Below are 22,279 nucleotides of genomic sequence, written 5' to 3'. Positions count from 1 at the left end.
AAACTTACGACCACACGCGTGGCATTTCGTCATTTCCTTTTGATGCGGTGGCTGGCCCTCTCTGCTTCGCTCGCGTGCGCTTAGACTAAGCGCCCGTCAGTAGCTTTTCTTTTTTTAGAGACAGCGGACTACTGTTGATGACAGGGCTAACAATGCGGTGCCTTGCAGCAGAGAGCACACAAAGGGCAGCGAGAATCAGTGCACCCCACCAGCTGAAGAAGAGCTCGTGAAGAAAAAAGGGAGCAAGAGGGAGAAGGGAGCAAGACGTCACTCCGCCCTCAAGACTAACGCAAGCACCCCGTCCCTACTCGGTCCATGCCTGCAGACCTGACACAGGTCAGAGGGAAGCACTGCCTCTATCTGTCGTCGCAATTCGTTTGTTAGCGGATCAACGCAAGTGCTAGGGCCGCGTCCCAGGGACAGGAATGACAGAGAAGGAGATCCCCGCACGCTTTGGTGTTGTCGGCAGCCCAGAGCCCGGTCATTTTATGCCTCTTCAGATCGAAAAAGCTTGGCTCATTGCGACCCGACCAGCAGCTGGGCTCGCGGAGACCGCCTCCCCCGCTCCTGGGCCTCGCTTTGCGCCATGGCCCCCGCGCGGAGTGTTATTCTTCATCTTTGCAGCAGAGCGGCGCAGGCCAGCCCAAAGTGGTTAGTGTGCGTGTACGTGCGTGTCGCGAGGGAAATTTGACGGGGGGTCCGCATCTCCGTCCCCAGTTCTAGCGCTGGTGTTGAACTGCAGCTTCTTACGCCGTCTCTCTAGCTTCGCTTGCCTGCCCACTCGCACAGACACCGCACAAGCGTGCCGCCGCCCTTGCCCTTTTTGAACGCAGATAAAGAGCGTCCGGTGCCCCTTTTGTCCCTCCGTCACTAATCCCCTCTTCTCCGTCAACGCCGCTCTCGCTCTTCTCATTTTCCTTCCCCGTCATCCATTTCTCCCGGCCACAGCCCCCTACCACCTTCCTTTTCTCTTTGTAGACGACGACAACGACGACGACACAACGACAAGCTCAAAGTCGGTCGCTATCTCTCTCTCCCTCTCTTCCTTTCACCCCTCCTTTTTCCAGCAGGATTTCTCCTCCCCTTTCCTAGATCCTTCATCAACGCCGCGCGGAGATGGTGGCCTTCGCCTTGCTATTGGCCATGTTGGTCGGCCTCGTCCCTTTCGTCCTCGCCCGAGACTTGGGCGGTGCTCAGCAGTGCGTAGCACGAGATCTGACTGCCTTTCCACATGAGCCCTTGCTGATCGGCACTCCCAGTCTCTCCCTTGGAGCAGCCAGGCGTCAAGCTCGACGTGACCTTGACCCGTATTCTTCTTTGAGGAGCCTCTCAGGCGGGCAAGGCTATTCGACCCCACGAGGAGCGCGCGGTCGTTCAGCAGGCGAAGCTGGGCTGACTCCAGCTGAAATTAAAATGCTTGTAGACCTCCAGTAAGTATGAGCGGTCCTCTGCCAAACACAGAGACTCGCATCCTGATCCGCGCATCACTATGTCCACGCAGCAACGAAAGCCGTGCACAGTGCGATGCGGAAAATCTTGTCTGGGACCACGACCTAGCTGTTCATGCATACGGAAACGCCAAAACCTGCCAGTACGGACACTCCCAAGACCTCCAGAACAAAGCAGGCGAAAACATCGCAGCAGGCTACGGCACCGACTCCCCGATCAAAAGTCTGTTCGACGACTGGAACAATGAGGTTAGTTTGGCTTGTCTCTGTCGCCATTCATCTTGCATGCATCCTTGACTGAGACCTCCGGTGCTTCTTTAGTTAGCTACGAACGGGGCTGGTATGTATTATTGCTCCGATATTCGGCAGGACTTGTCCACTCAGTGTCTCCTTCAGACGCTTGCTTGAACGGCTTCAACGAGAAGTGCGGCCACTGGACCCAGGTCGGTGAGTCACGCTCTCGACTGACTGGAGCTGGTTACGAGCAACTCGTTAACATATCTCCCCAGTCTGGAAGCGAACCAAAACGATAGGTTGCGCAATAGCGCACTGTCCGGCCTACAAGCTTCAACTCGATCATTCCCGTCACATCGCCGTATACCTGGTCTGCAATTACGGTCCACCAGTGAGTGAAGTACTGCTAGACTTGCACGAACTCCGAAATGTAGCATGCTGAAGCTTCCCATCTGCTCACACAGGGTAACGTCAACGGCCAATACAAGTAAGTGTCCAGCTCCGGGGCATCTCGAGCGAACAAGCTGATGAGAGGGGCGGCTACACAGACAGAATGTTCAACTGCCAAACAGCGCCGGTGCGACATCCTACGGCAGTCACAAAAACGGCCGAAAGGGACTTGGCCCTGGATCAGGATATAACAGGTACGCAAATTCAATCACTAGTACGGGACGCCTTCCAACCAAGCTTCAAGACTTCTCTGGAGAGGGCACCGGCATCCAGGCCCAAGATGGTGGCTGGAAGAGCTTCCTTCGCAAGCTATTAACAAACAGCGGCTTTAGCTTCGTCAATGACGAATTCAGCGACATGGAGAAGCGTGACGAAGAGAACATCGAAGCTCAGGATGCGTAAAGGGTCCTCATCTCCTATCCCCTGTCTTCAGGGCTTCCTTCTCTACCTATCAAGCTCCCAGATAGAGGCCGGTCCTCGAGCTCCTTTAACGGTTTCCATCGGTTCACCTGCGGTGTACCCGTCCTCATCCCCTCTTCTGGTCCCCTTTCCCCCTTTCCCCCTTTCGCAGACACTCAAGGTCAGCGGACTACAAGGCAGGATCCACCATTGTCCGGCTTCGGATCCCCTTTCTCCACCTCTTTCTCATTCTCGGCAAACGTTCGCCGAGTCCTCTTGTCACGTCTCCTTGTCCAGGTATGCTTTGCGCTGGTCCTCGCAATCCATCAATGGTATCAGAACCTCTTTCCCTCGTGCGCTCGCCATGATTCTCGAGCGTAGGTGTGTCATGTGATGATTCTGTAAGGCACAAAGCTTGGACTGTTACTGTACACGGCCGTTCGTATTCCCCCCCCCCCCCCCCACCAAAAGGCGCGAGAGCGTTTGGTCTAGTCATCGTCCCAGCTTCGAGCTGGAGAGGCAGCGCCGTCATCCTCACGAAGGTCCAATCCACCAGGAGCAGACGACGAGACACCCTCCCCGCCGTTCTGTCCCAGCTTCCAACCAGCGGGCGGAGCCCAACTCTCTTCGTCGTTCATCATGATGAGCCTCCTCATCTTTTGCTCTGGCGTCTCGTTGCGCCTCCTTTCCTCCTCTTCGCTGTCCAGCTCCTCCTCTTCGCCGGCCTTTTTCTTGTCCTTGGATGGGATTGGCGCGCGAGATGGTGGGGGAGGCTTGCGATTCAGGTGCAGAGACGGAATTGTGACCCGCTTGGAAAGGACTGGTCGACGGACGGACGATGGTCCCAAGAGATTCTTTAGAGCTACGTCGATGAAATACCGTGATCAGCGCGCTTCGACCTTAGAAAGCCCAAGATAGAATTACCGGCACTCACGCTTGCCTGAAAAGGACCGACGCATGCTCTCGGGTGTCCTTGTCTCGCGCTCCATCCTTCTTTGTTCGGCAGCACGGCTGGATGAGGACGATGACGAGGCCGTGGTCGACGCCGTCGCGTCGACCTTACTCAGACTGGGCGTGGCTGGGTGTATTGCGGAGGAATGGGTGTTGGTCGTGTCGCGTAGTCGCGGTGAAACGTCGATAGATGTTTCGGCCTCATTTGAAAGTGCCTGTGGGGGAGAGGAACGAGCTGCTGCGCTCTCCTGCTTGTTGGACGGCTTTGATAAAAACTTTTGCTCATCAGAAGGCCATCGTCAAAGCGCATACAGTGTTCTCTTCAGCTGCTCACCTTCTCCTCCTCGTCACTCGCGTCTTCCTCCGACTCCTGTGATTGAGCCTCTGTACTCTGACCCTTTTCGATCTTTTCCCTTTCCCGTCTCTCCTTGGCTGTCTCCCTTTTCTTCCCCTTCCCGGCCGGGGCCTTTCTCCTCTTAGATTCTGGGCCCTTCTTCGATTGTCTGGGAGCCAGCTCCTTTTTTTGCTCCTCATCATCGTCTTGATCGTCGCCACTGAAGCTGACGTCATCGTCATCGGTATCTCCGTCGTCGAGGTCTTCGAAGTCCTTAGTCTTGGCACGGATAGTCGGCGTCGTTTTCATACGATTGCTTGGAGTCGTGGCCGTCTTGCCTGCTCTAGTACTGGTGCGAGTACCGCTCTTGCTTTTCCGCGAATTCATCGAGGCGCTACTGTTACTGCGCCTATTCTCTTCCGGATCGACGATGACCATGACGTTGCCGCTCAGCACTCTGGACTCTTCGTCTTCTCCATCTTGTTCATCGTTTGACTCCGCTCTGGTATCTTCGTCAACGTCGAGAGCGTCGTCGAGAGCGTCCGAAGGCCTCTTTTTCGACTTGGTAAGCCCGTGCCGGTCTTTGCCCAGGCTCGTGCGGGGACTTTCGAGTATCTCAAAACCGGGCTCGTTGTCCGAGCCTCCAGCCGTCATTGCGATGTCTGCTGCTCCTCTTCCAAATACTTTGGCGACGTGTGACGGAGGCTTGACTGTAATGATCAAGGAAGAAAGGAGAACAAAGGAGGATGGATGGCGGAGGGCGGAGGGCGGAGGGCGGAGGGCGGAGGCAGAATATGCCAAAGCGCCGCTGCGCGTCGAAACCAACACCAGACCGCTCAGAACAGACGTGACGCGCCACGTGTAGACAGGTGGCATCAGCATGTATGACTTGTACTATTTTACACAAGAATTGCAGGTTATTCTATGGGACTACGATCATCTATGAATGTGAGGTGGGTTTCGAATAGAGTATCTTCGAGAAAGGAAGGGAAGCAAGTGTCAGCGTTTTCATGTTTCAAATGAGTAGGTTGCTCGGCTGTCGCTCACTGGTAAAAGAAGTAGGGTAGTGGCGAGATGGCGAGCGATATGAAGGCGAGAATCGACATGGACCAGCCAATGCTCCATTCAAACATCTGCCGACCGTAAAGCGGCGCAATGGCCGCAAGGAGCGACCGTGACATGGAGGCGGCCGCCAGAGCGCTGGCTGCATATCTTTGCGTGCACTCGACAACGTAGGTCGCAAGCGAGTTGCTAATACCATAGTCAGCCTCTAGCTGGAGAAGGAAAGATGACGAGAGGAGACTCACAAAAAGAAAATGAGGCCGATACCAACGGGAATCTCACCCAGCATCGGCACAATCCAATGGATGTCTTTTCTGGCGGTCCATCCCGTCCAGAGAAAGCCGAGGATGAATAGCGGTGCGGCATAGGCCGTCATAATAAGCCTAGCCTCGGGCGCCGGACCCTCTTTCTCGTCACGTTTTCGCACGTAGTAACGATTAAAGTAAGCAACGAAAGGCAGTGATGCAACGATGCCGACCGCCACCGGCAAGAAGGCCAGTCCTGACTCTCCCGGGTTGAAGCCATAGACGCCACTGAAAATGACCGGAAACGCCTCAAAGAAGATGAAGAGCACCAGGTAGGCAAACGACATTACGAAGCAGGTGTAGGCGCAGGGAAGAAAAGTGACGGTGAGTCGAAGAGGGCGCGAGACATAGACGGTGAGAACCTCTTTCAGGTCCACTTTCGCCTCCTCTATAGGCGCCACAATTGTACTGTCTCCCCTCTCTTGACGTAGCTTCTTGGCTTTACGAGCGAGCAAGACAGGCGCGTACGTTTCGTGTCCGATGACCATGATGGAGGCCAGGGTGAAAGCAGAGCTGAGGAGCAACTTATTAGCGGAGACGTACTAGGCCAGCAGAGGACAACACTAACGTCAAGGACAACGTCCAGAAGATCCAGCGCCACGACGTCGGCGAAGCAGTCGAGATAAAGCCGCCGATGAAAGGTGCCAGAGTTGGTCCGCATAACGCCGACACTGTGTAAGTCATCATTGGCCACGCTCTGACCCGCGGCGCCCACATGTCCGAGATGGTTGCTCCAGAGTTAGACTGCGCTGCTGACCCGAAGAGACCGGCGAAGCTGTGCAGAGATCGACCTTGAGCCGTGTTCAGACACTGGTCAGAATATGAACACTCACAATCGAAGAACCAGGAGAGTCCGCGTGTTGGGTGCCAGGGCTCCTCCGACATTCCACAAACCAAGGCCAATAGTCGAGGTCAGATTGACGATAAAGCGTCCCCGTAGCTCCGAGAGAGGCGCCCAGATGAGGGGACCAAAAACGTAGCCGAGGACATCTGTTGGTCTGGAGGTCAAAAACACTCTTTATGATTACCCAAATAAGCTTCGAGCAAGCTCACAGGTAGTGGTGACGAGACTAAAGACTTCCTTGCTCATGTCTAGGTCTTTGCTGATCGCTTCCGCTCCTCCACTGGGCATTGAAGCGCCTAGAGATCTGTCATGTGAGGCAGAGCAACAGTGAGCATCAACACAATCGGGTTCACAGCAATAGCTCTCTGGGAGCGAAAAAGCGCGGGTTGGAAGACGCTCACGTATCTGTTGAGGGAGAGAAGAGGATCAGGAGGGCGCCCAGGTAGTCAAATGCGGACAGCCGACTCACTCAGGAAGCAATAGGAGGCCACGATGGTGATGACCCACTTCTTCGTCTTCGGCCAATTCAATGGATTCTCATCTCCCTCGAGTCTCAGCAGATTTTCTTTTTCGCCGTCTTCACGTTGCGCCGAGGTGCCTCCATTCTCAAGGGTCGGTGACGAGCGCGCTGAAGAATAAGTCGACCCGGACGTTCTTCTCCCCTCATTCACTGATCTTGCACGCTCCTGCCCGACGTCTGCATCGGCTACTACAGCCCTTTTTTCAATGTCAATGCTCTGCCGCTTAGTTCCGGCGCCTCCTTCGTCGAGATTGAGTGACGTCAAAGTCGGCGTCGAGGCGTTATGCCCTATCTCGCTGCCCGCCAGGCCCCGTCGCGGAGGAGAAGAGGTCATGTCGGTAGGTGGTCAACAGAGAGACAGGCTTTAGGTTCCGCACTCTCATAGGGGACAAATAGGCAAGTGAGGGTAGATAGTTCGTATCTTTGCATGTGCGATAACCTCGTACAAACTTCATCCGAGGCTTACGCACGCAGAGAGATCGCTGAAGGATCGTCGAGTCAACGCGTAAATTTTTGCCGGGTGTTTCTTCGGCCTGTTGAAAACCCAAAGGCAAGGCGATTATTAGCTGCTGCAATGTGAAGCACGTTGAATTTTCCCGTCTGCAAATCTTGGACTGCAAGGACTTTCGGTCAGGGACTAGGACGTGTGTCCGACGTTGGTGCGTCTTGAAGGATGCCCGAGGCGCCGGAATTCAGAGTCAGACCGTGCGTGACGTTTCTTCGATGTGACATCAGAGTCGCGGTGACAATATTTTACAGCTGAACGATAATGATGAAAACGTGTATGCACAAGTACAAAGTGGATGACAGCGAGACGGACATCACTGGGGGAGTCGTTAAAAAAAAGGTTACTCTGGGTCAGTGGCGAAGCGGCTCTTAGCCCGTAGCATGTGACCGTATCGGACAAAGGCGATGCTTCCGAAAGAGAGGATGAGAGAGAGGCAACCCAAAAAGGTGAAGGTTGCCTGCACCGAGGTCTTGTTAATGACATCGCTCATGAATAAAGGGAAAGCAGCTCCAAGGAGCGACCTTGAAAAGGTACAGGCGGCCATAGCCGAGGCGCTCGATGCACCGTAGCTGTCGGCAGCGTACGACAGCCAGGAATTGAAGACGACCTGCATGCCAAATGCGAAAATGATGAGGGCAAAGCAGGGGATGATGTAGTGGACGTCGACAGGACCAACGAGGGCTGCCAAAGGAAAAAGAGCGGTGAGCTGCGGACTCTCCATGTCGAGGATTAAACACAGCTCACCGTCGTAGGGTGCAGTCCATGCAAACAAGAATAGGCCGAGCGGAACGGCGAAGCCAGCCCATGTTGCTGGACCGATTCGAGTTTCGGGGACATAGCGATGCTCATCGTAAGCCCTCTTAAATTGCCAATCCTGCAAAAAGCATCCAATGATGAGAGCTCCTAGTGTGAAGCCTCCCAGAATCGAAAGGTAGGTCAGGCTGGCGTATTCGGGTGAACGTCCGCGGATCTCCTGCCACACTACGGGGAAGGCAGCCTGATTCCTCTTTCGGTCAGTGGAAAGCAGCAGCATTGAGTAGCGAGCGCGGGTGGCTCACCAGAGTGCCGTAGAGAAGTCCGTATAGAAGAGCCGTGTACAAGCCTACAATAATGATGACGGGCTCTATAGTGAAGAGTCAGCGTCGTTGAGTCTACGTGAAGCAACCCTTCGCTCAAAAGCACGTACCCGTGAACATGAAAACGAAGGGCCTTTTGAGGGCGATTGCGTATCGCTGACTGATAGACAAGCTGGGCATCTGCTTGCCATCTTCGCCAAATTCCTTCTCCCCCCTTCGTCTCCGCTGCCGTCTCAGGAGAGTGGCACGATGGCTTTCCGGCACTGTGAAAGCGTACAGTGCAAGAACAACGGCAGAGAAAATGGGCAAAGTCCTGAGGTTCCATCGCCATCCCACCTCCTCTGTGATAAAAGTCGCCACCAGCGGCCCCAGAGTTGGTCCACCAAAGCTCACGAGGCGGTACGCGACATTGTAACGAAGCCGGTTGCGAACCCTGGTCATGTCGACGATCGAGGAGGCGACGTTGTTGAGTGCCGAACTTCCGCATATGCCTCCGAGCAGGCGGAAGATGAGAAGGAGCTCGATATTGGGAGCAAGACAAGCTCCCAGGTTGAATGCGGTGAGAAGAATAAAGGCGCCAACGTACACCACCTTGCGACCTTGAAGCTCAGAGAGTGGTCCGAAGAGCAGTGGTCCCAGCGCGAAGCCGAGTACGTACAACGACGTTCCGCAGATGGCGACGTGGTAATCGACATTGAAGGCATGTTGGACCTGTTTGGCCGACGGTGCAAATGCCGAGGAAGAATAGGTGGTGCACAAGATCAAAAGGCAGTACGTCGTGTTCGCCCAAGCTTTATACCATTCCGGCCACTCAAGAGGATCGGTTCCAGGCTCAAGCGATTCTGGAAGCGGGGTGCGTGATGGCGTATGAGACTTTGAAGGGAGGGGCGGAAGAGAGTGGGTGCTTGCTGTCTTGGAGAGGCCTTTCTCAAGATCGACCGCAAAGCTTAACGCGGGCATTTCCCCGTCACGCCCTTGCCACGGTGGCGTCGATTGGAGGGGCGAGCTCTTCTGCGAGGATGAAGCTGATGAGGACGAGGAATGGGACGACCCTGCTTCGGCCGCCGATGAGAGGACGAATGATACCTGGCCAGAGGTTGTCATGGTGGGTTGTGCGTAGAAGAATGGGAGAAGACAGAACCCTTATCGTGACCTCAATCTCTTGCTTCTATCTTTGGATTCCCAAGCTTACTCCTTATATCATCGAAAAGTGCAGAGGAACAGGGTGAGCGGATACAGCTGGCAACCTCCTCGTTTGCTGCACGGCCCGCTCCCTGCTTCACCTGGCCAAGATCTCAATTTACCAAACTCAGAGCTAATTGGGACCCATTACAGAACCGACGAGGTTAAATCTGTCAGCAGACGACAAAGGCCAAAGTGGTGCTCGTCGAGTTCAAGATAGGGAATAGCAGCGGGCTGCATAACCGAATCGTCGCACATGCTCTCATGATAGCAAAGCAAGAGGTGACGCGCCCGGGAACTTCTTTAAAGTTAGCGAGTTTCTCGAAGCCGTCGGCCAACGGCGACATCATGAGCGAATCGAAGGGGCGTGAATAGACCGCCCGCCAAAGCGCAGTTAGGCAAGAAAGTCTCCGATAAGGGTGATTTGCACGCAAGTCGAGATGCCAAGCAACATCCTCTCATATACTATAAATTGCAACAAACGAGCTGATGAGGAGGCTCGCCCCTGATTAGACGCGCAAGTTCAGTGCTAAGAACCAAGATTTCAATTAGACTCACATCCCAAACTTCCTGTCTTGGCTTTTTTCTTTTTTGGAGGTGTAAAGAGGGAGCTTGGCCTGGCGGAGCCTAGCAACATACGACGTCAATGCTCCAACACGGTGTAAGGAATGAGATACTATACAGATTGCTCCGACTGTCCTCCGACACGGAAGACTCTTATCAAGGCAGCCAAGAAAGTCATCAATGCTCGCACGCAATGGGGTCGGGGCTTGGGATGACCAAAGTGTTTTGTAGACAATGACGAAGATGCGGCACGTGGTTATATTGTGCACGGACTGCCAATTGCAATGGGCGCCCGCGCTCATGTAGGCAGTGCCAGACCCTCTTCAACCCTGATCCATCTCCACTGCTCGTCTCAAGAGAGCCAAATGGCGACGACTTCGTCCCAGTGGGTAGAGTCACCCTTGCATGTCTGCTGAGTGAGTGCTGAAGAGGGATCACACAACAGCAACAAAAAGTCGTCTGCGGTCAAGCGCATCCTAAGCGAAGCTCGCGAGCTGTCGGACGATGCCAGCACCGAGTACACCGCCGCGCCGCTCGAGGACAACATCTTTGAATGGCACTACACGCTCCGGGGACCGTCTTCGAGCGAGTTCGAGGATGGCATTTACCACGGCCGTATACTCTTGCCAGCAGAGTATCCTTTTCGGCCGCCGAATGTCATGATCATGACGCCCAACGGCCGATGGGAGCTCAACAAGAAAATTTGCCTGACCTTTACGGGCTTTCACGAGGAGGTGAGACTCGCTTTCGATCGAAACCTGACTGCCAGAGTGAGCATGCTGAAAGCTTGTGGTGCAGATGTGGCAGCCCGCTTGGGGCATTCGGACGGCGCTGCTTGGCGTGCAAGCATTCATGGGTGCTCGAGCCGAGGCGGCTGTCGGCATAGGTAGCCTCGATTACCCACCAGAGGAACGAACCAAGCTGGCACGCAGGTCGCGAGACTGGAGATGTCCCGTCTGCGACAAAAGTAACGCGGAGATCTTGCCAGATGCAGAGAAGGGTGATGCACCAACCCGGAAAGTCGAAGCACTGCCCGACGGCCTCACCATCGACACGACGGTACGAACGAACGAGGCTGAGAACAAGCAAGAAGAAGGCAGCGGAGCAAAAGCTGCAGACGATACCATTTCGAGCAACCTCAACAACACCGCTTTATCGAAGCCCACCATTGAAACGGGATTCGGACCACAGGGTCCTCGGGCCGAATTCTTGGCCTCAGTGGTCGGAGCACAGTTTGAGGAGTCTCACCAGGCCAGCTCCATTTCCTCAAGTCAGGTGACGACGCCCAGCATTCTCACCCCAAATCGCCATCTCGACGTTGGCGCAAGTACGCCGAATCGATCTCTGGACCTCGGCGCGGCAGGGAGCAGCAGTGGTAGCTCCTTGCGAGCTCGAAAGGTTTCATCATCGGTGGACTCTGCGTTACCTCCCCCTGCATCCTCCTCCTCCTCCTCCTCTGCGACGCAAGCTCAACAAGATGAAGCTCCAGGCAGAGCTGCGGGACCGGCTCCGCCGCTCCAGCGCCCCATCCCTGTCAGGCCAGTCGCATTGGCCGCGACATTCGAGCCAGAACGGACGCTGGCCACGCTCGATCGGGCCATCGTCACTGTCATACTCCTCCTCATCGCCTTGGTCGTCCGACGAATCCTTCATTCCTTTGGCTTCTAGATCAGCCTTCCCATCATCACTATCATCCTATCTTCATCACTCAGATCACATGTACATGTAAGCGTAGCGACAAGTGGCTTCTCCTGCCCCTTTTTCATTCGTCTCTCATCCTTTCTCTCTAATGACATGCTAAAGAATGCGACGATTTCGTTGATAAGGTATACACTTTCTTCCCACACCTTCTTCATTCCCTCTCCTCTTGGACAGATTGTCACTTTAGCCCCTCAGCAGCTCACGGACGGCGCCCATGGCTGCGCGGAAGCCTCGCTTCTTCTTTGGCGTCTCCTGGACCTGCTCCTCTTCTGGCTCTTTTGCCGACGAGCCGGCCTCGGGCTGGCCATTGGTGGATGATGCCTCGGCCACAGCACTGCGTCCGCCGTCCTGGCCGTAGAGTTCGCCAGAGAGGTCGACGGAACCTTGGGTGGCCCTCGAAGTGCCGCGACGTCCATGCGATGCGGCGGCGGGGGTGGTTGTGGTAGCAGCAGCAGCAGCAGTAGCAGCAGCACTTGTAGGCGCAGAGGCAGCCGTCGAAGCCGAAGACGCGGCAGGCGCGGGGCTCTCTGCGTCCACCTGCTGCTTTTCCGGTGCCGACAGGCTTGCCTCCTGAAGCTGGTCTGCCAGCGAGTCAATCTGCTTGTCCTTTGCCTCGGTCGAAGCGGCCGTCGTCGTCGTCGATTCGATCGCGGCGGGCGTGTCGGCGACGAGCGCAGCTTCGACTGGCACGGCTGTGGCAACAGGAGCGATGGCTGCTGCCTCCTCCTTCTCCTCCTCCTTCGCTGGTTGGGACTCTGGAGCATCCTTTGTGATTGAAGAGCTGGTGGGCAGCGCCGCCTCGGTGGCTTCCTCTCTCGAAGCCGGAGCAGAGCTAGCTGTCGTTGCGGCAAGAGCACCAACACCGAGTGCACCCGCAACAGCAGCCCCAGCGGCAACGGCTGATTCCTGCGGAGCCGATTCAGAAGCCTCGTTCTTGTCGGTAATCTCCTTCTCTTCCGGCACCTCTTGAGCAGACTGCGAGACTGGGGCCGCCACTTCCGCGCCCTCCTTCTCCTCGGGCACCTCCTGGGCGCTCTCTGCAACGTCGGCCGCTACCTCTGCCCCTTGCTTCTCCTCAGGCACCTCTTGCGCGCTCTCTGCGACCTCTGCTGCGACATCTGCACCCTGCTTCTCCTCTGGCACTTCTTGTGCGCTCTCTGCGACGTCGGCCGCTACCTCTGCGCCCTGCTTCTCCTCCGGCACCTCCTGGGCCGACTCAGCCACGTCTGCTGCGTCTTCTGCCATCTGCTTGTCCTCTTCCCTCGTCGTGCTGGTGCCAGACTGCTTGTCACCCTCTTTGTTGGCCCCTTCTTCAGCATTCTCTCCCTTGGCGCCACTGTTGCTGCCGCCCACGACGGAAAGATTGGCGAGCTTGTCTTCGAGGCCGCTCTCGGATACAGCACCTGCCGCGGCCGCTCCCACCACGGCAGCAGTCGCCGCCGGTACGGCGACTGCGGCAGCAGCAACATCCTCCATCTTGTGATCCACTTCCGGCGCCTCTTGCTCGTCCTCCTCCTCCTCTGTTTCGTCCTCCTCCTCCTCTTCCTCTTCCTCGCCATCGGGCTCCATCTCGTCGAGATCACCAAGGGCATCCTCCTTGCCCGTCTTGGCCAGCGCAGCCTTGATCCTCTCCACGCACTCGTCCTCCTCATCGGCAAAGTTGCCATTGATGTCGATCAGCTTGATAGCCGGCAGCCTGTCCTCTTCGAGCAGGGCGCCCAGCTTGTCGAGGCCCGCACGGTCCACTTCGTTGTAGGCGAGGTGGAGCTCCTCCAGGTCGGTATTCTTTCCCTTGGCGAGCGCTTCAAACACAAGGGCGGCACCCTTGGATCGGACGAGGCAGTCGCCGAGATGGAGGATGCGAAGCTTGGGCCACGAGGGCAGCAGGTCCGCCAGTGCCTTGCCTCCCTTGAGCAACGCCGTGTTGTCGTTGAAGTTGACCTCGCGCAGGTCGGGACAGTGCGCCAGGCCGTCGCGGACGATTCGCTCGATGCCGTCCATGCGGATACCGTTCTGGAACATGCGCACCTCCTGCAGCGTGCCGTGAGCGGCAAACGCCCTGGCCCAGGCCTTGGAGCTGCCGTCTTCGAGCCGGTTGCGCGAGCAGACGAGCGTGCGCAGGTTCGATCTGCCGCCTTTTGCCTTTACCTTTTCAGCGGCATCGAAGAGCGCGTCGGCCACAATGGTGCCGCCCTGGGGGCCGAGGCCGTTGTTGTTGAGCTTGACGATGGAGATGGCGTGGTTGTTGCTCAGCAGGTTCACCATCGGCTCCGAGCTCCGCCCGCCAAAGGCATTGTCCGACAGGTCAATCTCCTCGAGGTGCTCGTGCGAGACGAGGCTGTCACAGAGCGCCCGCAGCGCCGTGGGAATCTCGCTGATCAGCCGTCCCGTAAAGATGTCGGCAAAGTCGGCCACCTGTTATCTCTCCGGCCCTCAGCTATCATCCTATCACCAGCGCACTTCTGTAAAAAAAAAAAAAAGGGGGAGTGTGACTGACCTTGAGCGTCTTTTTCTTGGACAGGATCTCTCCAAATGCCTGGCACGCCTCGATGCCCAGCGTGTTGCCGCCCAGGTGAATCTCCTCGAGATCCTGCACCTGCTCGAGCTCGTCGACGTACGGCTGCGCCTCTTGGCGCGTCGTCAGCTTGAGATTGCGTCCATGGAGCGAATAGCTCCTGCTCTCAGAGGAGGAAGTGGCCATGGTGTGTGTGTGTCTCTCTCTCTCTCTTCTCTTCTTCCTGTCGCAGATGATGAAGCTGATGTCAACGTGGCGACCTCTGGGCGATCCGTGATGACGCAAAATTCTTCCTGCCTGTCCGAGTGAGGTAGGTGTTGCTTGCAGTCCAAGAGAGAGGAAAAAAAAAAAAAAAAAAAAGGAAAAAAGAAGCACGACTGAAGCAAGGCTAATCAACACTTCCCGGTCGCGTGGCGCGTGCTGCCTTCCAAGAGGATTGGGGAGCATGGGCTCGCGCAGGCTAACCGCTGGCGAGCTTGGACACAATAGCTCACATACGCAAAAGAAGATGGGAAAACACATAACCTATTACAATATGGAGGGAAAGCGGATCTTGAACAGGAGTAGGTGGTACACCAATACACAGTGGGAGGGTAAGGAAATATTCGTCGGTCAGTGAACCATTTAGGACTGGGGAGGTCCCTTGTCGGTAAAGATGCCATTTTTTAGGAGCTCGGGTGAGACGACTGCGATTCCCAGCTGTCTTGCGAGGCCCTGCGCTTGCCGCACTGCACAGCACAGACGATCGAGAGATTAGCAGATATTTTAGAGCAATGCATTCGAAAGACGGACAGGCGGAACTCACCACCAATGGGCCACGTCTGGCCGTAGAGGCAAAGCGTGTTGAAGATGAGATCGATGTCGCCGCGAAGGTCCTGCTCCTTCTCGCTCGAAGCAAAGTTACCCAGACCGGCGGTCGGAAACGACTCGCCAGGGGCGAGGCCGACCACGACAGGGCGGGCGGGCGATGTTGTGTTGGAAGAGGGCGTCGTTGACGACGGCACCGAGCTAATGCCGCCGCCTTCGGGATAAGTGGCAAAGTCGCGTCGGATCAGCTCCAGACGACGAGCGAGCGTCTTCCCGGTGAGAGTCATGATGAAGCACAAGGCGGCCGGGAAGCTGCACAGGTTGGCACCCGAGGTGATGAGCATGCGCAACACGCGCAGGATGCCATTGCACGCCGTCTCGCAGTAGGCCGCGCTCTCGTCGTGAAGGCGGAGGAGAGGGTCGTGGAGAAGCAGCGTGCAGGCGTGAGGAGCAATCTGCAGCATCACCCTCTCGACCTCGATCTTGTGCTGGGGACCGTAGATGGAGTTCATCCAGTCTGGCGGCACCGACATGACAAAGGCTGAAATCTGATTGTTAAGGCGGTGGAATGCTGGGGTAAGAGCCTGTTCGACTGTCGTTGCAGATGGCAGCTTAGAAATGTACGTTCCGCTGTTTTCACTCGAGGCATTAGTGCGGGAAAGGGAAGAAGGGTGCGAGGGAGCTCCACTCACCATCTCCCCAGAAGGATCAGCGCCTTGAGGAAGCAGTTGGCGGGATCGATGTGATTGGAAGTGAAGAGATCATTTGACGAAAGCCGTTGTCTATGTCCTGACTGCGTTCCAGTCTCATTGCCATTGTTGAAGTCGACTGTAGTAGCCATGGGCAGCTCGACAGCCACATCACTTTCGTCCAAGCTGCTTGCCCACAACGTCGATGCAGCGGCCGTCTTGTCGCTTTTGCAGAGAGCATTAGTTGTCTTATCAAAAGAGCAATGACGTTTGCAAACTCACGTCACCAAGGCAAAATACATCAACCGCCTCCTTTCCTCCTCTTCAATCCAGTCATTCGGCGGGCCGAGCAGAGAGAGACGAACGGTATCAATCGTCGCCCTGTCCTTGATCACGTCCCGCGATCGATTGAGACCTAGGACGATGGACATGCGTGTGGCGCTCGCCGAGGCCATCCAGGCGTCAAAGAGCTCGCCACAGAGGTACTTTTTGTTGCAGAGGAGCAGCGTCGCTCTGAACACGTCAAAGATGTTGCCACCTTCCCACGAGCCTTGCGTGATGTGGAACTGGGCTCGATCGCTGTGGAAGCCAGCCGAGCCCGTGCGTGCTCTTTCACGATCCAGGCGCGAGTCCATGGCCAGCTGCAGGCCGGCATAGGTGCCCTTCTGCAGGGCTGGATCATCGTGCGGCCGCGAATGGGCCTCGTCGTGGCGACGCTGCACCTGGGCCAAGAGGGCAGCCTGCTGGGTCTGGTGCTGCGACATCTGCCACGCCGGTGCTCGCACAGGGTCCAGGTCGGGGCGAAGATGGTAGGACATCGAGAACATGACATGGAGTACGGCCGGGGCTGGGTATTGAGGCGATGTCGGGCCATGTGACAGGGCGGTGAAGAACCGTGCAGGCTGGAATAGACCAAGCCAGGAAAAGTTGTCAAAGAAGGTATTGACCAGCGTATCGACCATGGCAGGAGGCGGGAAGTCCGAGGGCCAGCCAGAGAAGACGAGCTCCAGAAGCGGATCGGCGGCCGCCTCGACGCCCTGCTGGTTCGAAGAGTCGGCAGCGGCAGCAGCGGCCGCCGCCGCTGCTGCTGCCGCGGCCACGGCTGCCGTTGCATCGTCCATTGAAGAGGTGTTGACGCGTGCCTTGGTCTCACCAAGCAGCAGCGGGTCGATTGGCTCGTCCTCGTTCCCGCTGCTCGTCTTTTTACTCGCAAAGGGTAGCGGGTGTGGGTAGATGGTGTGGCCCTCGCCGGCAAGGTGCTTGGCGACTGATGCTCCATGCGTGCCCGTGAGGCTGCCGACGAATGAGTCAAACGTCTGAGCCTGCCTCGAAGGCGTAGTGGGCGCCTGCGACGACGAAGCATCCCCGGAACGCATCGTTGTAGCGAGCATCTCGGCAATGGACAGCTCGTCCGAATTGGGCTGGAAGTTGGGCGGCAGAGGTCCCTGCATGTTGAGCTGCTTGGAGCTTGATGCGAGGCGAGCACGCAATTCCGCTGGCAGTGCGTGCAGAGGAAGAGGAAAGAGGCGGAGGGGAAAGAGATAGTTCGTCTGTCAGCATGAGATCCCCCACAAAGGAACAGAGCACCGTCGACGTCTGCTCACCAATCTCCCGTTCCATGCGCTTCTTTTCCTTGTTGGCCTCCTCCAATGGCGACAGGCTGCTCTCTGCCAGCTGTGGCGATGGCCCACCGCGGTCTTTCGCCTTGCTTTTGTTCTTTGCCACACGGCCCGGGCTCGGGCCTGATGCTGCTGCTGCTGCTGCTGCACTGCTTATGCGATCCTGCTTGGACGGCACGTCGAGGTACTGGCACGGCTGCTCGAAGTTGGCCAGGTCCTCGTCCCTCACCTTGCCCTTGGTCACGAGCGTCTTTCTCTTGGACGACCACGCTCTCGCACATTGTCCGCCTGTTTGTTGCCCAGTCAGCAGGCGAGACTTTCAAGAAACGCGCAATGGGGGAGACTACCAAACTCACAGATTGGACGGGCACCATCGCACTTGAGCTTGCGCTCGCGGCAGCTCTGGCACGCGCGGTTCCTGCCCAGGTGCTTTGAAAAGGGCGTGCTGGCATTGAGAGAGGCAGAGGCAGGCGAGGCATTCCTCATGGGCCCGATGCCTCCCTCTGTGGATCCATTGCCGATTTCGTCGTGTTGCTGCTGCTGCTGCATCTGGTATGGATGGTGGTGAGACGCGTGCTGGTGTTGCCTGTTCCGGTCGCTCTCGGCGGCCGCCAGCGCCGTGGCCGCCGCCCTGGCAGCCTGAGAGACGGCATCGGCGGATGCTTGATCCGTGTCGTCGCGGAAGCTGGGGTCCTGGAAGCTGTGCTCGTCAAACTCGACACCGATGGTGGATTCGTCGTGTGCATGCGAGGGAGCATCAAAGAAGTTGGCGTGCTCAGCCGACGCAGCCGGGGGCGGTGGCGGTGGATGATTGTGGTAGTGGTGATGGTGGTTCTGCTGCTGGTGTTGCTGCGACTGCGACGACTGCTGTGGATGCTGCTCCTGGCCATAGCCAGGATAGCCATCTTCCTGCATCCTCGAATCCATCGTCGTTGTCGGAAATGATCCTTCGTGAACCTGTGTGAGCCGATTCCCGTCTCCCAGAGACGCGTGCGTGGGACCCGCTAGTGCTGGTAAGGGCCCGGATTTTGATTTTGATTTTGATTTTGATTGTTGTCGGTCACACGGCCGGCGGGCCAGTCTTTCTCGAGGGCAGATCAAGTGTTCATTATCCATTGCAGTCGTAAGGCAAAGGCTCGAAGAAGACGAGGAGGAGGAGAGGATAATTATATACAGTAGCGATCACGGGTGAGAGCAGTTTGGAAGCGTGAGGCCAGTCTTGAGCTTGCGGTCCGCAGTAAAGAGGCCCCAGTGAGCCTCGACGCCGCCGTACATGGCGTCCTTCCACGTCTCATCGCTGAACTCAAAGAAGAAGTACTTGCTGAACTTGTCTCCTGCCGTGATGTTCTGGTTGGCCTGGCAAACGTATGTGTCGAGGAAGGTGTTGAGCTCGGGAATGCCGGCTTGAGCGGCGCCCAGCGTCTCGAATTGCGTGGCATTGGCCCCAGTAGGCCACCCTGTCTCGGCAATGAAGAGCTCGGGAGCGGGGCTGGCCTGCAACGCGCTCGCTGGCTCTTGGTTGGCAGTGTAGGACCACACCCAGCCAGCAGCTTGGTCTACCGGGAGCTCGCCAAACCATGCGTGGACTGTTGGTGAGATGCGAGTGAGCAAAGATCATATACAATGAGGCTCGAGCCAGCACTCACCGTTGGCCATCACATAGTCGGAGCCCTGGGCGAGCGAGGTCGTTACCATGCTGCCGGCATCGGCAGTGCCAACGGGAATCGTCTTTGGCAAATTCAGGCCCTTGAGTGTGGTGCGCATGTCGGCCATCTTGCTGATCAGATCGGTCTCTGAACCGCCGTTGAGGAGGTACTGGAGAGGGATAAGGGTCAGACTACGCCGCCACTCTTGATCTTGGCGCGTGTTTGCTCAATCCTCTTCTCACCTCATTGCCGACAGTGACACCATCGACGTGATCAACACCGTACTGCTTAATAGCACTCGTCAGTTCGCTGACCTGACGCTGGTAGGTCGCTGTCGCATCAGTCGCAGAGGGTTGAGGGAGCCAGGTGGCGAGGTAGACGGTCATGTTGACCTTTGTCTTCTCGATGGCCTCGAGGACGAGCGAGGGGATGCCGCAGTCGGCGCCGTACAGGCGCAGGCGGGTGGTCAGCTGCGACATGAGCTGGACGTCTTCGATGACAGCATCGATGGACGCCTTGCATCCCTGGTCGTACTGTGGTTATTGTTTGTTAGTGACATGAAAGATTTCGGCGCCTCTCGAAAGGTGCAACATACCTGAGCGTCCTGAGGAGTGTAGCACATTGCGTAGAAGGACTGGTGAAGGTCGGGGTCCTTTTCGAAATTGCTCGGGTCGTTCTTGTCGCTCTTGACCGCACCTGTTGCGCTGTCCTTCTTGTTGCTCTTGCTGACGGCGATACCCACGGCAACGGCGATGATTGCCACAATCAACAATGCACCAGCAATCCACCACCACTTCTTCTTCCCGGCAAAGAGGCCATTCTTGGCGCGGTAGGGCGGCACGCCTTGGTCGTATGCTCCGCCAGCGGCAGCAGCCTTCTCATTGGCCTCCATCCGGTTGATGTATCGCTCGCGCGCAAACACCTCTGGCGAGAGGTTTGTCGCCGAGGCGTTCTTGTTCGACATCAGAAAGGCATCATCGTCGCCCGGCGTGGCGTTCCAGGCGTCCTCGTCGTAGTAGCTGTTGCTGGCGCCTCTGTTGTTGTTGTTGTAGCTGTACCGTTCATCAGCGCCGCCATTGTCGTGGGGCGACAGGTGGTAGGACGACTGGTACATGGCTGATCGCGGACGGTCGAGGTCAAAGGACGGGGTAGAGTAGGGCGCTAACGGTGCGGTGTCGAAGGAAGGGTGTGAGGGAAACGGCGAGCCGGAAAAGTGGCTGGAGAGACGGTGGGGCGGCGGCACCTCTGTCGTTTCGCGGAGAAGCAAGATGGCAGTGAGAAAGGGGGGAGGGTTCGATTCAGGTAAAAGAAGAAGTTGTTGGAGGAGAGAGCGCCTACTCACCTCCGTCCAGGAAGTCGTTGGTATCGGCATCGACCATGGCGAGTGGCTGCCTCTCGCTGTATTGGGCCGAGTGTCTTCTCGCGCTGCTGCTGCTACTCATCTTGGCTTTTGTGTCGCCTTGTTGAGACACGCCGGGGGAAGGGCAAGTAGCACACTACTACTTGTAGATGTTCCGATTTAGCAGCTCCGTTATGCGAGAGGAAGCGCCAGAGAAGGAAAAAAAAATTAAAAGGCTCCGTGCCGCTGAGGGCGAGCGCGTCTTGGCTTGCAGGTGGGTGCAGGCTTAGGCTGTCGGGCTTCCTGCGTCCGGGTTCCTTGGGTGCAACTGTATCTGGAAATGGAGACTGGCAAGGCTCGGCTTCTTCCCGTTCTTGGCTCGGCCGTCGTACGTGATGTGAGACGCTGCAGCTGTGGCGAAGCGCAGGCAAGCAGGTGGATATAGCTGGTGAAAGGGGGTGTTATGTCGAAGGCGATGCAGGCGAAGGAGCTCCTGAGCGTAATTTTAGCCTCATCTGTGTTTAGGGGCTGTGCCTAGAATCCCGCGTTGCCTCACGTGAACCGATGGACCGACGAGGGTCGAGGCCCCGATAAATGCGCCTCGATGGGCAACGATGATGAGGTTTTTATTACGACCTTGTCAAGTCTCTGGCTGCTTGCTGTTGTACAGAGAGACAAGCTCATCGACGGCCCGCGCTGCGAAAGCAGCGTCATTAATGTGCAAGTCAACAGGTATCAAATGCTCGCTACTAGCATCGCCCAATGCGCTTCTGATGCCGTCCAACAAGGCGCCCCTGGCCTCTTTGTCCTCAAAGCTGCCGCCTTCGATGTCGATGCCACTTGTGCCCTTTGTGGGGAACAAGATCTTGAAGGTACTTCCCTTGACCTTGTTGACTAGCACCTCCCCCAGCTGCCGATTCTCTTCGGCGTTGGTCCTCAGCAGTGTGACCTTTTCGTTGTGGGCGTGCAGCTTTCTCTCGCGGAAAGCACCTGGCACGGTGTCCAGTGACCCAAAGTTGCACATGTCGAGCGCACCCACCGAAATGAGCTGTGGGATGTTCTTCTGGTGAGCGGCCGTCAATCTCGAGGGCCCAGCGGAGAGAACGCCGCCAAGTTGCTCGTCGGCCAGCTCGGTGGTGGTGAGGTCCAACACAGCGTCAAAGAGGCCCTCGTTGATGAGGCGCTCCATGCTCCGGCCCCCTACTCCGCTGGCATGAAATACTACGGGCTCGAAGCCCTTCTCGGAGAGCAGCCTGCTGCACTCATTGACGCAAGGCGTGGTCAAGCCAAACATGGTCAGGGCCACGTGGGGCTTGCGGCTCGCTTGCCTGACACCACCGGTAGGTTGGCTTGCCCGGAGCCGCGCCTGGTAGGAGGCGGCCAGCGCTGCAACAGCATGGCAGGTATTTGTGAGGATGAGTTCCGAGATCGAGTTGAGCCTGCCCGAGATGTCGACGATGGAGGGCCAAAAGACAATGTCGGTCTCGCCTGCATAGCCGGCCACGTCGCCGGCCATCATCGTCGTGACGGCAACCTTGGGGAAGCCAATCTCGAATACAGCACTGCGCATGATCCAAGTGACGAGCGACGTCGTCTGGCTCCCGCCAAAGCCGGCAAGGGCATGCAGCCTCCCCTCGTGCTTTAGTGCGCCGAGGATCCGCAGCGCGCCGGCCCGCATCGCCTCGGTTCGCTCTCCGCGATCGAGAGCATTGAACGAGGCTGTCGAGATGATCTCGTCGAGCACCTGCCGCGGAGAACAGTGCGTGTCGCTCGCGTGCCCCTGCCTGTCGTCGTCCATGTCCCTCGTCGTCACGTCCAGCACGACGACATGGCACCCCAGCTCCTCGAGCTTCCTCGTCGCAAACTCGTACTCGGCTCTCTTGACGTCGAGCGGCCCCACGAGGCCGACGCAGCACCTTGCCTGTTCGACAGTGCCCATCTTCTTTTCCCCCTTTCCTTACTGCATCCACAACGCAGGCTTGTTGTCGATGACAGCCAGGCTGTTTTTGGAAGGACCCGCATGGACTGTTGGTCTAACACGCCTGTGGTGGAGTGGAGAAAGTGGGCCCGTGCGGGTAAACTTCTT

The 22,279-nt window shown here is 57.1% G+C and overlaps 9 protein-coding genes across 9 annotated transcripts; 2 read left to right on the top strand and 7 right to left on the bottom strand.

Annotated features, from left to right (window-relative positions):
- The first annotated feature begins 702 nt into the window (after window positions 1–702).
- FA10DRAFT_265615 (PR-1-like protein) lies at window positions 703–2,952 on the top strand. The gene is made up of 8 exons (XM_025521139.1): window positions 703–1,199; window positions 1,260–1,430; window positions 1,502–1,697; window positions 1,770–1,788; window positions 1,845–1,895; window positions 1,958–2,073; window positions 2,147–2,169; window positions 2,231–2,952. The coding sequence occupies exons 1-8, from the start codon at window positions 1,117–1,119 to the stop codon at window positions 2,532–2,534; spliced, it is 963 nt and encodes a 320-aa protein (XP_025378972.1). The 5' UTR covers window positions 703–1,116; the 3' UTR covers window positions 2,535–2,952.
- A 47-nt stretch (window positions 2,953–2,999) lies between these two features.
- On the bottom strand, window positions 3,000–4,596 carry FA10DRAFT_300357 (hypothetical protein). Its single transcript, XM_025524832.1, has 3 exons — window positions 3,817–4,596; window positions 3,466–3,745; window positions 3,000–3,393 (listed from the first exon to the last, which is right to left on the bottom strand). The coding sequence occupies exons 1-3, from the start codon at window positions 4,468–4,470 to the stop codon at window positions 3,020–3,022; spliced, it is 1,308 nt and encodes a 435-aa protein (XP_025378971.1). The 5' UTR covers window positions 4,471–4,596; the 3' UTR covers window positions 3,000–3,019.
- A 263-nt stretch (window positions 4,597–4,859) lies between these two features.
- Window positions 4,860–6,892, bottom strand: FA10DRAFT_250029 (MFS general substrate transporter; the record flags this gene model as incomplete). The annotated part of the gene is made up of 6 exons (XM_025519550.1): window positions 6,493–6,892; window positions 6,237–6,331; window positions 6,017–6,173; window positions 5,752–5,958; window positions 5,124–5,696; window positions 4,860–5,067 (listed from the first exon to the last, which is right to left on the bottom strand). Exons 1-6 carry the CDS (start codon window positions 6,879–6,881, stop codon window positions 4,860–4,862), a joined length of 1,629 nt encoding a protein of 542 aa, XP_025378970.1. The 5' UTR covers window positions 6,882–6,892.
- Window positions 6,893–7,112: 220 nt separating this feature from the next.
- On the bottom strand, window positions 7,113–9,244 carry FA10DRAFT_265614 (MFS general substrate transporter). Its single transcript, XM_025521138.1, has 4 exons — window positions 8,242–9,244; window positions 8,114–8,178; window positions 7,800–8,052; window positions 7,113–7,736 (listed from the first exon to the last, which is right to left on the bottom strand). Exons 1-4 carry the CDS (start codon window positions 9,233–9,235, stop codon window positions 7,396–7,398), a joined length of 1,653 nt encoding a protein of 550 aa, XP_025378969.1. The 5' UTR covers window positions 9,236–9,244; the 3' UTR covers window positions 7,113–7,395.
- Window positions 9,245–10,242: 998 nt separating this feature from the next.
- FA10DRAFT_284695 (UBC-like protein) lies at window positions 10,243–11,545 on the top strand (the record flags this gene model as incomplete). The annotated part of the gene is made up of 3 exons (XM_025523940.1): window positions 10,243–10,262; window positions 10,323–10,611; window positions 10,676–11,545. The coding sequence occupies 3 exons, from the start codon at window positions 10,243–10,245 to the stop codon at window positions 11,543–11,545; spliced, it is 1,179 nt and encodes a 392-aa protein (XP_025378968.1).
- Window positions 11,546–11,602: 57 nt separating this feature from the next.
- Window positions 11,603–14,403, bottom strand: FA10DRAFT_300354 (RNI-like protein). The gene is made up of 2 exons (XM_025524831.1): window positions 14,076–14,403; window positions 11,603–13,993 (listed from the first exon to the last, which is right to left on the bottom strand). Exons 1-2 carry the CDS (start codon window positions 14,277–14,279, stop codon window positions 11,762–11,764), a joined length of 2,436 nt encoding a protein of 811 aa, XP_025378967.1. The 5' UTR covers window positions 14,280–14,403; the 3' UTR covers window positions 11,603–11,761.
- Window positions 14,404–14,601: 198 nt separating this feature from the next.
- Window positions 14,602–18,140, bottom strand: FA10DRAFT_300353 (hypothetical protein). Its single transcript, XM_025524830.1, has 6 exons — window positions 17,565–18,140; window positions 17,194–17,496; window positions 15,872–17,084; window positions 15,593–15,814; window positions 14,899–15,530; window positions 14,602–14,821 (listed from the first exon to the last, which is right to left on the bottom strand). The coding sequence occupies exons 1-6, from the start codon at window positions 18,133–18,135 to the stop codon at window positions 14,718–14,720; spliced, it is 3,045 nt and encodes a 1,014-aa protein (XP_025378966.1). The 5' UTR covers window positions 18,136–18,140; the 3' UTR covers window positions 14,602–14,717.
- Window positions 18,141–18,390: 250 nt separating this feature from the next.
- FA10DRAFT_228137 (glycoside hydrolase) lies at window positions 18,391–19,818 on the bottom strand (the record flags this gene model as incomplete). Its single annotated transcript, XM_025518740.1, has 4 exons — window positions 18,391–18,794; window positions 18,855–19,023; window positions 19,097–19,387; window positions 19,450–19,818. The coding sequence occupies 4 exons, from the start codon at window positions 19,816–19,818 to the stop codon at window positions 18,391–18,393; spliced, it is 1,233 nt and encodes a 410-aa protein (XP_025378965.1).
- A 617-nt stretch (window positions 19,819–20,435) lies between these two features.
- On the bottom strand, window positions 20,436–22,244 carry FA10DRAFT_75036 (ABC superfamily ATP binding cassette transporter permease). Its single transcript, XM_025525679.1, has one exon. The coding sequence runs from the start codon at window positions 22,130–22,132 to the stop codon at window positions 20,834–20,836; it is 1,299 nt and encodes a 432-aa protein (XP_025378964.1). The 5' UTR covers window positions 22,133–22,244; the 3' UTR covers window positions 20,436–20,833.
- Between the last annotated feature and the right edge of the window lie 35 nt (window positions 22,245–22,279).

This window comes from Acaromyces ingoldii (assembly GCF_003144295.1).
Source record: "Acaromyces ingoldii strain MCA 4198 unplaced genomic scaffold FA10scaffold_2, whole genome shotgun sequence".
NCBI classification, from domain to species: Eukaryota; Fungi; Basidiomycota; class Exobasidiomycetes; order Exobasidiales; family Cryptobasidiaceae; genus Acaromyces; species Acaromyces ingoldii.
This window is presented reverse-complemented; position numbering and strand designations above follow the sequence as displayed.